The sequence below is a fragment of the Malaclemys terrapin genome, chromosome 3, assembly GCF_027887155.1.
Source record: "Malaclemys terrapin pileata isolate rMalTer1 chromosome 3, rMalTer1.hap1, whole genome shotgun sequence".
NCBI classification, from domain to species: domain Eukaryota; kingdom Metazoa; phylum Chordata; order Testudines; family Emydidae; genus Malaclemys; species Malaclemys terrapin.
The window spans coordinates 118,270,220-118,282,786 of NC_071507.1; the positions used below are offsets into that span (position 1 = coordinate 118,270,220).

Genomic DNA, 12,567 nt, shown 5'->3' on the forward strand with positions numbered 1-12,567 from the left:
CTCAGGAGTCCCTTGCAGCTGGCTTTGCATTTTGCTTATTGAATCAGCTTGATTGTCCCTGCATTCTAAGTGCAAATCTCGTAAGCTTTTCACTGCTTCCATTGCTGTTGCTAATTCTGCTGCTTTGGGTCAGGTTAAGTTCCCCTCTGACAGCAGTTGTCTTTGGTAATTCAAAGACAATGATTATTATTGATACCACAAACAAATCTGTTCCACAGCATGTCCTCTAGGATGCTTCCAAATTAGCAGTATTCCATTAGTCTTTTTAGCTGTGACACATACACAAGTACACTTTCACCTTGCCACCTCGTTCTAGTATGAAACTTGAAACATTCTGTAATAATGGTTGGCTTTGGTGTTTAGTACTCTGCTAAAATCTTTTGAAGGTCTTGCAAACTCTTATCTCCTGGTTTTTGAGGTTGTAACAAACTCCTTAAGAGAGAGTGGGTTTTACTATCAGACACTGAGGAAAATTGCTTTCTGTTTTGTCCTTATCCGTAATCTCATTTGCAAGAACATAGTGGCCCAGTCTTCCAATATATTGCTGCCAATCTTCATTTTCTGAATTAAACTCCTCAGTTTTCCCATGAATTACCATTTTTATGTTCTTCCTTGTCGCCAGTTTTGTGAAGAGACCCACTCCGCGCATAAGAAACACACTTTAGTTGCAGTGTTGCAGTCTGGGAACCTGTTGCTGTATTCAGCCATATAACAAACAGTGGGAGAAAACGTGCCCTAACAAAACAAAGTAAGGGGAGGAGGTGGAGCATGGCTCCAACCTCTAGTATTTTGAGTATCCCAATTAACCCTTTGATAATCACATTACTACACAATTATATCTGGTAAGATAACTATATCCTTTGAGTACAATAGCATTTTAAGATGGAAAATTTGCAAGCTGAATCACTGAAGCCATTAAAAATATATCCTATGTATATAAAATATGCTTGTCATAAAACTATGGGGAAAATCAGAATCAGAAAATGGTATTTTCTTATCTTTTTAATTATTTCAACTTTTTTAGAAAATTTACCAGGTAATATACAGACAGTCTCAGCACATTATCATATTGTTATTGTATGCCAACCTGTGCTAGTAAAGAACAGATGCATTTTCTTTGGGCTCAAGGTAAATTAGCGTTATTAGTGTCAAATAAAATCAAAGCAGAAACTATACTGAAGATAAAACTGAAAACAAAAAAAGCTGGATAGATGTAAATTTATTACTTTCCTATTTTGTGCAACATTGCTTTTGTTTTTCACACATTGCTTTACCAAATAATAAATTTGGTTTGAAAATGTATATTTTTGCAGTCCATAGAAACCCATCTGATCCGGAAATCTAGTGGAGGTCTGACGTACATTGCTGAGTGGAAAGGTGGCCTGCTTGAACATAAAATGGGACATCTGACCTGTTTTGCTGGAGGCATGTTTGCACTGGGTGGAGATGGGGCGCCTAATGATAAAACTGGGCGTCATATTGAACTTGGTGCTGAAATTGCTCGCACGTGTCATGAATCTTATGATCGTACAAGTAAGTACGAATTATGAATTTTGAGAGATTAGCTGTGCTTTAATCATTGTCTATAATTCTGTCCTGGGTAAAACAGGTGCAGAAGGTATTGTATGGTGCTCTGTTAAATTAATATAGAGTCCTTTTTGTTCCCTCATTGAAACTGTTGTTTTGCTCTGAATAGTGACTCTAAAAATGGTTCCTCATTGTCAACAGATATGCTATCTGTGTCTATTGCATCATATCTGCTTTCATTCGTGACAAAAATATTTTTGCTCCCTCCAGTTCTGTTGAGCCCACCACAAATGAAATGGATTCTATTCATTTGTGCATACATAGAACTATTAATGATGTTCTAAATACAAGGACAAATTCTGCTCCGAGTTCTTCCTGTGTCACATTTAGACAATAGGGTTACACAAAGATGACTGAATGCAGAATTTGTCCTTCAAGATCATTCTTAAAGTTGCTGAAGCAAGATGAAAGAACCCAGCCACGGTGAATTTGCCAGAGCGAACTGGAAAAAAATCATAGTCACAATACACATGAAAAATCCCACAATGCAAGTTTTATAGTTACTCTTTGGAGTAAAACTGCAATTTAAAGCATTGATACAGCATATCCCTTTTGCACCAGCTATTGGGATTTCCCAGATATGACAATTATAAGGAGGAGTTTGGACACCCATAGCTAAAGTGCAGACTACATGTGTAATATCATTAACTTCATATGAAAGTATGATTAATGTTTAGTAATCTACATAAATTGTCATGGTTTGTGCCTGAAAAGGAGCATTTGTAGGTTTTAATACTATATTTACTGTGAAAAAACACTCAAACAATTGGAAAATGTACAGTTAAAATCTTGCATTCAGAATCATCACTAACATTGTTACACTTTTTATTTTTATTGTCTAGATATGAAACTGGGACCAGAAGCTTTCAGATTCGATGGAGGTGTAGAGGCCATTGCTACAAGGCAAAATGAGAAATATTACATCTTGCGACCTGAAGTTATAGAGACCTACATGTATATGTGGAGGTTCACTCACGATCCAAAATACAGACAGTGGGGATGGGAAGCAGTAGAGGTAACACATTTTGTGGGATTGTCTGATGGGTTTTTGGTTTGTTTGTTTGAGAGAGAGTTTTCCTATTACAGCTTAATATCCGGGTAAATTATTTACTTTTGCTACTATTCAGTAACAGTAAACGTGTTCATTTTGTGATTTGTTTGTCTAAAACAACAGGTGATGCAGTAAAATACTCTGGAGATTAAGATGAAATTAGATCATTTTGGCTTTGGCTAAATCTAGTCTTCCCAGTGATCTACATCAGTAAAACACCTCACAGTTTTTCATTAGTTACCTCTTAGGCCAGAAATTCTGCAGGTCTGTACCAGGTGCAGAGTCAGGGCTTATTGGGGAAATCTGAGCAGTGTCAGCTGAATGACCGCTAATATGCACTAAAATTGATTTATAGGGGAAAATTTACATTATTAAATTTTTAGCAAAAGATGTTGTGTCAGGGATATTTAATTATTGCATTTTGATGATACAGTGAATAGGTTTCTTAAAGTAAATTTTGGCCAAGATTTCAAGTGACCAGAGATTTTTGATAGACAATTTTAGAAGTCTCAAAACTTAAGTCACTTTTGAAAATCTTGGCCTTAATTCATATTGTTTAAGGCCACAAGTAACCATTAGATCATCTAGTCTTACCTCCTGCATGTTACAATCCACTATGTTTCATAGTTACCCCTGTACTGAGTCAAATAACTTCTGACTAAACCATAATTTGAGTTGGGTTTAAGCATTTCTTCCAGAAAGGCATCAGTCTTGATATGAAGACTTCAAGAGAGAGAGAATCCACCACTTCCCTTGTTAGTTTGTTCCAAAAACCAGTACTCATCCTTATGTCTGTCACTGTAATGCATCTTCTCCAGTTCTCAAATTGTTTTTGTGGCTCTATTCTACTGTCTCTCCTGTTTTTCAAAATCCTTTCTAAAATGTGAAAATCAGAATTGTATTTCGTATTCCAGTATCAGTCTCACCATTGCCATATACAGAGGTAAAATCTATTCTCAACTCCTACTCTTTATTAACCTGTTTATACATCCAAGGATCACATTAGCCCCTGGTAGCCACAGCATCTCACTGGGAGTGCTTCTTGCGCTGTTTTCCACTATGACTCCTAGATACTTTTCAGAGTCACTGCTTTCCAGGATATAGTCCTTGTTCCTGGATTTTTTTTTTTTTTTGGGCTGTATTAAAACACGTTTTGTTTGAATGGGCCCAGTTTACCAAGCAATCCAGATCGCTCAGTATTGCTGCCCTGTCTACTCATCATCATTTATCATTCCACCCACTCTTTTCTCTCATCCACAGATTTTATCAGCAGTGATTTTACATTTACTTCCAGGTCATTCAGGAAAATAGAATCAGACCTAGTTCTTCAGAAAACACCCCCATTTAGTATTGATTCCCTATTTATGATTACTTTCTGAGATCTGTCAGTTAGCCAGCTCGTAATTCATTTAACATGTGCTTTTTAGATATTGTGTAGTTTTGATTTTTTTTTAATCAGAGTGTCATGTAGTACTAAGTCAAACATTTTACAAAAATCTAAGCGTATTACATCTACATAGTTACTTTGTCACCCAAACTAGTAATCTCATCTAAGAATGAAATCAAGTTTGTTTGACAAGACTTATTTTCCATAAAACCATGGCATTCATTATATTCTTATCCTCTAATTCTTTTATCAGTTGAACCCCTTATCAGTGTTTTCCTTATTTTGCCTAAGATTGATGTCTAGGCAAGAGGCCTATTGTTACCTGGGTCATGCCACTTACTTTTTTTGAATAGTGGCACAATGTTAGAACTCTTCCAGTTTTGTGGCATTTTTCTGGTATTCTAAGATTTATTAAAAATTAAACTCATTTGGGCAGAGATCTCCTCAGCCAGCTCTTTTAGGACTTTTGGGTGAAGTTATTCAGAACTGCAGATTTTAAAATGTGTATCCCTGTTGTTTAACATCCTCCTTGGTTATAATGTACTGGAAAATTTTTCACCATCCTTGTGTGATACAAAGTATGTCATACCTTTCCAGATACAGAATAGAAATATTTGCTGACGAGTCTGCCTTTCTGTATTAGTTAGTTAGATTTTATTTATTTATTTATGTAAACAGTTTTACCATCTCCATCTAAAAATGGGCCTATACAGTGCTAGGATTTATTTGTTCCCAATATACTTTAAAAATTCTGTTTTACTGTCCTGAGCTCTGCCATACCTGTGTCCCACATCAGTTTAAAAAATTACTCATCCTGGTCTGTAGTTTGATTTCATGGTCTCTAACAGATCCCCCCATCATTACCTCCTCCTGACTTTCTTAGTTAGCATTTTGATCCATATGTATTGCAGATCCTGCAGGTATGAGTTATCAGTAATTCTAAAACGAGAAATGAAGTCTTTAATATAGATTGCCATCCCACCTTCACCTCTGTTACCCCCTCTAGCCTTCCTAAACAGTTTATGGCAAGAGATTTTAACATTCAAATTATGCAGCTCATCCCATCAGGTTTCAGTAATGCTTATTATATCGAGTTTCTACTCATAAATGAGAATTTCCAGTTACTCTTGTTTATTATCAAGACTCCTAGCATTGGTATATAAATAATTGAAAAATTTATTCACTTCACATTCTTTGCTACATTAAACCAATTTGTTTGAAACCTGGTGATAATTTGCCTTCTTATCACCTGCTCCCCTTGTGTTACATGCTTAACTTCCTCCTGGCTGCTCCAGCTAGTCTCCAACTGAGATGATTTCCCTCTGCCCGCCACCATCTGTGAGATGCAGGCCATTCCATTCCTACTATCCCTTCTCCCACTGAAATGTGGTCCAGCGTTCCACAAAACAAATACCTTCAGCTTCACACCAATCACACAGCCAATGGTTCACCTTCCCTATTTTCTGCCTTCTGTCTTCTCTCACTCGTGGGGCTGGAAGGATCTCTGAGAAGATCACTTGGACATTCTTCTCCTCCTCCAGCTCTCTTTCAAGATCCCTGAAGTCTGCTACATTCTGTGTAGTTCCACTTGATGCTGTGTCATTGGTTCCACTGGTGTATCATCACCTGTTGAGACTTGCCAGACAACTTCATAATCCTGCCCATTCTTGCCATTTTGCTCCAAGGAAACAGCACATCGTCCTGTTATCTGTGAGTGTTTTGCTGAATTCTCTATCCACTCTTCTTAATATGGAGTCTTTAATCGTTCCCTTCCAGTGGGTAACTTAATTTTAACAAGGTAGTCTCCAGGATCTCCCTCCAGCACATCAGTGTACTTTTCCATGAATGGGAAACAGCCTGGAAGATATCAGGACTTGGAGAAGAATAGAAAGGGAAATCAATCTGATTTATTTCTCATGCTTAATTTAATCTGCCTTCAAAAATGTTTTGGCTGTCTTTGTTTACAAGTATCCTAGAAAATTGTTCCCCACTGATAAAAAGAACGGATCTGAAGACTCCATTTCACATCTTCTCCCACAAATATGTTTACTGAAGCCTTATTTTCAGTCTTTGACCTCTAGCACTCTGACAACAGGCAAGAATGAGTTAGATTTCTTTTTCTGTCATTCCTGTAGTTGGGAAATAGATTCTTTAAACTTTCTCACAAGTTTCAAAAATCTCAAGATGTGTGCAGCATGTGAGTTTTCCTTTTCTTTTCAATGCTGCTCAAGTTTTGGCTGGCTACCTGCACTTTCTTATCCATGATCTTTTTGGGAGCTTCCTTCTCTAGCCTTTGTCTTCATCTAGTAGTAGTGCTGGTAGTGTTCTCTTCTTTAGTGTTAGGATGAAAATAATTAACATCACTATAGATACCTTATAAGTTACGGCATAATGTGAAGATTCATCAGCTCAATACATGGAGAAGCTCTCTCTGTCTCTATTACATGTTCAATATAAGTTATAGATTCATAGAGTCCAAAGCCAGAAGGGACCATTCTGATCATTGTGCCTGACCTTATGTAGGGGTACAGGTCATTGGACTTCCCTGGATTAATTCTTGTTTGAACTAGAGCAAAAACATCCGATCTTGATTTAAAAATTTTCAGTGATGGAGAATCCATCACAACCCTTGGTAAGTTGTTCCAGTAGTTAATTACCCTCACTGGTAAAAAATTTAAGCTTATTTCTGAAGTTGTCCAGCTTCAACTTCCAGCCATTGTAACTCATTCTGCCTTAGTCTTCTAGACTGAAGAGCCCTCTATTATCAAATATTTCTTCCTATAGATTTTGTCTATATAAGTTCTGATATGTTGTGATTAAGTCACCCCTTAGCCTTCTTTGCCTGTAAGACATGGTTTCCATTCCTTTAACCATTCTTGTGGCTCTTCTCTGCACCTTTTCAAAGTTGCAAATATCCTCCTTGAATTGTGGACACCAGAACTAGATCTACTATTCCAGTAGTGGTTGTACCAGTGCCCAAATGCAGAGGTAAGATAACCTTCCTTCTCCTCCTCCTCATTACTCCCCTGTTTAAATATGCAAGGATCACATTAGCTCTTTCCCACAGCATTGCACTGAAACCTATGTTCAGCTAATTTTTGCCCACGATTTTCAAGCCTTTGTCAGTCACTGCTTCCCAGGATAGAATCCCTCATCTGATAAGTATGGCCTACTTTCTTTGTTCCTGGATGTATACATTTACATTTGGCCATATTAAAATACATATAATTTGCTTGCACCCTTCTTATCAAACGATCTAGATTGCTCTGTGTCAGTTGACCTGTCGTCTTCATTATTTACCACTTCCCCTATCTTGGTATCCTCTGAAAACTTTACCAGTAACTATTTTGTTTTCTTCCAGGTCTATGATAGTGATGTTAAAAAGCATAGCACCAAGAACCAATCCCTGCAGGATCCCGCTACAAAAACACCCATATGATGATGAGGATTCCTCATTTACAATAACATTTTGAGACCCATCAGTTACCCAGCTTTTTAATCATTTAATGTGTCTCATGGCTGTCTTTAAGTAATCCCATGCTTATCTCAAATTTGACTAGTTCTGTATTCTCCATTGTTTTTAAAGAAGTGAGAGAATTATAAACTATTTTGAGACTGCCTTCTAGGATGAATGACTGCAAGAACATTCTTGCATGGCTGAAACAATAATGATAGTGCTCTCTCTCAAAGAGGGAGATAACACAATTGTGAAAAAAGAACACTTAAAAAAATAGCAATTTACTTTTATTCTGGATTGCCATGCTGTTAATGCAGATGTTTCCATAAATAACAGCCTTATCTCTCACAATTCAGATTCTCCTTCTGCCAAGTCTTGTAAATCATAATCTTGTGTTTGACATTAAAAATTCAACATCATAAATTCAGGCGAACACAGATTCAGCATTTTGAATTCAATACAGGTTAAAGTAGATGGGAAAAAATGCACAAGACAGAAGACATGTCTTGTTTAAACTTAAATATATTTCCCAATTTAAAAAACTGGACAGAAAAATTATAGTACATAAAAACATATATATAAATAGGTCTATTTTGAAGTGTTACATTATAACATTTTTCTCCTCAATATCAGTTCCTTTTAAATACACTTTTGCATTTCCAAACACCACAACATAATCCCGTACTGTGGTAAGGACCGGGGCGAGCATCACTTTCAAGTTAAAAATATGCGGATAGCTTGCTTGGATATATAACAAAAAATAATGAATTATGAGATACATATATGTAGCAAGACACAGATTAATCTTGAACAACCTCTAAAGTGGGTAGAGGTGATAGATATTGCAGTAATAGTTAGTGACTGATTTTTACTCCCATCTCTCTTTTGGGAATGCTCCTTCTGTCAGTTTGCTAGTTTTAGACACGGCATCTACATTTCCTCCGTTTTTCTGAGTATGTGATTTGAAATATAACCGCTTTCTCTACATAAACATATATTTACTGTAGACAGTTCAGTGGAATTTGTAAAACCAGTGTGAAAAACATGGGGGGCTACTGTCTCAAGAGATTGAGAATGGAATATATTGTCATTCACATCCAGGTTATGACTTTGGATCCAATTTATGTTGTTAGTGACTGAAAGATGTTACTCTGATGATCCATATCCAAACATCCAGCCACACAATATAATTTACAGTATTATATTCCTGGATTATTAAAATGTAATTTAAATTCTCAGTGCCATAAAACTCTGACCCTTATTTTAAGTGTATTTAAATTCTCTAGGACTAACATCTCCCTGGATTTCGCTTCAAATGAATAATCTGTTCCAAAGACAGTTATGTTAGACTTTGTCCCCTCTGTTATTATGGTACTGTATATTTAAAATAAAGCACGTAACAGAGGAAAATAGATAAAAAGATAAATTGTATTTAGTCTTAACACTATTACTGAGCTATCTGCAAGGTTACAAATATAGGAAAAGGCAAATTTAAAAACATTTGAAACAAAGGCAATAATAAAAAAAGGACTAGCACTGAAGTAAAAACTACTACACAAAAATCTTTATTACAAACAGAGTTGCTGCATACCCACAACATAACTGACACAAACCCAGAAAAGCAAGAAAATAAGAAGTTGGGTCACCTTACTGCCCAGACCCGGTACTCCTCTGCCCATAAGCCCACACCTTATTATAATTACTACTCCTAGACTCACACGCCATGACTTTAACTCTGTCCCTATTGGGCACACCCTTTACTAAAATATTTTTCATCAACACTAATAGTTGTGGATGTTTGGGCTAAGTTTGGTTATGTTGGGAGAAGGGTAGTTCGGTAAACGGACGTGGGTGGAAAGGGAGTTAAAGGGCATGTTGGCCCCACAGAGATACCAAAATTAGGTTGTGATGGATGGTCTGTTTTGGTAATAAGCGTGTGACTGGGGCAGAGTAGATGGTATGGACAGTTAAATAACTGAATTTATGATTTTCTTTTCTGGATTTGTCAGGTATGGTTTGCGGGGCGGGGGAGGGGCAACCCTGACTACTTCACAGTGAAGTTTTATGGGTATTAATTTCCTAGTTTTTGAAATTATTAATTGGAGGCTGGAGTTTGGCAGCAAAGAGGTGAGGGGGAGATGGAAGGTCAGATGTGGTGGGTGCTAATGCAGCGGCTGACAGAAATTTTATCGGTCAGTAATTGCACATAAGCTCTTGTGTGTCAGCCAATGAATACAGATCCTTCTTTGTTGTAGGATAAAAATCTTTTATTCACACCTGGCTTCCATCAGTCACTCAGGCTTGAGTGCCCCCAACCCCAATCAATCAGTTTGTGTGTGCAGCACAAACTTTCAGTAATGGTTAAAATAACCCTCAATCCAACATCTACTTCTTGCACCAAATCTAATCAGAGATTACCAAAATACGGGTACATGGAAAATATTTTAAGAGATATCTGTCAACAATGAAAAGTGGGACTACTACCAAGGAAAATTTCAGCCAGCTCCCAACTTCAATGACTGCCCTTTAAAAATTTATGAAAAGAAACCAAATAAAAACTATATAGAAAATTCAAAGGTTATAAAAACTAATCCTGTGTGAAATTTCATACTGATTAGCCACCTACTTTTAAATAAAAGAAGAAATCTATGCCCCGTTTTAAAGCTCATTTTAGAAAACAACCCTAACTATGGAGTCACTACCAGATGCCGTAATACAGAAATAACAAATTAATACAGGTTTATCTAATAACCTAGTCCTGGGGTTTCTTGTAAATTTCAGTGTTAACAATGTTAACTGTTCAGCTGGATAGTAAAATGCTTTTCACACAAATCCAAACTACCTCCCATACCTTTCCTGGTGCCAACTATCCCTTACACAATTGCAAAAACCTCTGCCTTCTATAATGCTTATACTTGTTAATACAAAATTCTTTGTATTTATCAACATTAAATTTCATCTGCCATTTTGTTGCCCAGTCACCCAGTTTTGTGAGATCCTTTTGTAGCTCTTCGCAGTCTGCCTGGGACTGAACTATCTTGAGTAGCTTTGTGTCATCTGCAAATTTTGCCACCCCTTTTTCCAGATTGTTTATGAATATGTTAAATAGGACAGGGCCCAGTACAGACCCCTGGGGGACACCACTATTTACCTCTCTTCATTCTGAAAACTGACCATTTTTTCCTACCCTTTGTTTCCTATCTTTTAACCAGTTACCAATCCATGAAAGAACCTTCCCTCTTATCCCATGACTGCTTATTTTGCTTAAGAGCCTTTGGTAAGGGACCTTCGCAAAGGCTTTCTGAAAAATCTAAATACACTATGTCCACTGGATCTCCTTTTGTCCGCATACTTGTTGACCTCCTCAAAGAATTCTAGTAGATTGGTGAGGCATGATTTCCCTTTACAAAAACCATGTTAAATATTTCCCAACAAATGATGTTCATCTATATGTCTGACAATTTTGTTCTTTACGATAGTTTCAACCAATGGCCTTATCGTCTTTGAGTGCTCCTTTAGCATCTCAATCGTCCAGTGACCCCACTGGTTGTTTAGCAGGCTTTCTGCTTCTGATGTATTTTTAAAAAAAAATGCTATTACTTTTGCAGTCTTTGACTAGTTGTTCTTCAAATTCTTTTTTGGTCTTTCTAATTATATTTTTACAATTCATTTGCCAGAGTTTATGCTCTTTTCTATTTTCCTCATTAGGATTTATCTTCCGCTTTTTAAAGGATGTCTTTTTGTCTCTCACTGCTTCTTTTACTTTGTTGTTTAACCACAGTGGCTCTTTTTTGGTTCTCTTACTATGTTTTTTTAAATTGGGGTATACATTTAAGTTGAGCCTCTGTTATGGTGTCTTTAAAAAGTTTCCATGCAGCTTGCAGGGATTTTACTTTTGGTACTGTACCTTTTAATTTCTGTTTCACTAACCTCCTCATTTTTGTGCAGTTCCCCTTTCTGAAATTAAATGTTACAGTGTTGGGCCGCTGTGGAGTTTTCCCCGCCACAGAGATGTTAAATTTAATTATATTATGGTCACTATTACCAAGCGGTCCAGCTATATTCACCTCTTGGACCTGATCCTGTGCTCCACTTAATACTAAATCAAGAATTGCCTCTCCTCTTGTGGGTTCCAGGACAAGCTGCTCCAAGAATCAGTCATTTAAGGTGTCAAGAAACTTATCTCAGCATCCCTTCTGGAGGTGATAAGTACACAGTCAATATGGGGATAGTTGAAATCCCCCACTATTATTATTGAGTTTTTTATTTTAATAGCCTCTCTAATCTCCCTCAGCATTTCAGAGTCACTAACACCATCCTGGTCAAGTGGTCTGTAATATAGCCCTACTGCTAGATTCTTATTTTTCAAGCATGGAATTACTATCCATAGAGATTCTATAATACAGTTTTGTTCATTTAAGATTTTTACTTCATTTGATTCTACGCTTTCTTTCACATATAGTGCCACTCCCCCACCAGCACAGTCTGTTCTGTCCTTCCGATATATTTTGTACCCTGGTATTACTATGTCCCATTGATTATCCTCATTCCACCAGGTTTCTGTGATGCCTATTCAATATCCTCATTTAATACTAGGCACTCTGGTTCACCCATCTTATTATTTAGACTTCTAGCATAGATATATAAGCATTTTAAAAACTTGTCATTTTTTGGCTGTTCCCTATTGCATAACTTACTAAAGTCAAGATGTATCACATCTATGGCTTCCCGCGTCCAAAAGTCTTGTTACTCTATCAAAGGAGGATTTTAGGTTGGTTTGATGTGGTTTCTTGACACATCCATGTTGACTGTTACTTATCTTCTTCTAAGTGCTTACAAATTGATTATTTATTCCACTATCTTTTCGGGTACCGAAGTTAAGTGTCTGGTCTATAATTCCCTGGGTTTTCCTTATTCCCCTTTTTATACATAGATACTATATTTGCCCTTTTCCAACCATCTGGGATCTCTCCTGTCCTCCATGAATTCTCAGAGATAATTGCTAATGATTCAGAGATCTCTTCGGACAATTCCTTAAGTATTCCATAATGTGTTTGCCTCCTTGAAGACATTTAACTTGTCTAA

The 12,567-nt window shown here is 36.9% G+C and overlaps 1 protein-coding gene across 1 annotated transcript in view; it reads left to right on the forward strand.

Annotated features, from left to right (window-relative positions):
- The window catches only part of MAN1A1 (mannosidase alpha class 1A member 1), a 217,639-nt gene that overhangs the window by 192,733 nt on the left and 12,339 nt on the right, over positions 1-12,567 (forward strand). The window contains exons 9-10 of the mRNA XM_054021752.1: positions 1,314-1,533; positions 2,430-2,602. Coding sequence (XP_053877727.1) covers positions 1,314-1,533; positions 2,430-2,602 — 393 coding nt within the window. The remainder of the gene's footprint in view (positions 1-1,313; positions 1,534-2,429; positions 2,603-12,567) is intronic.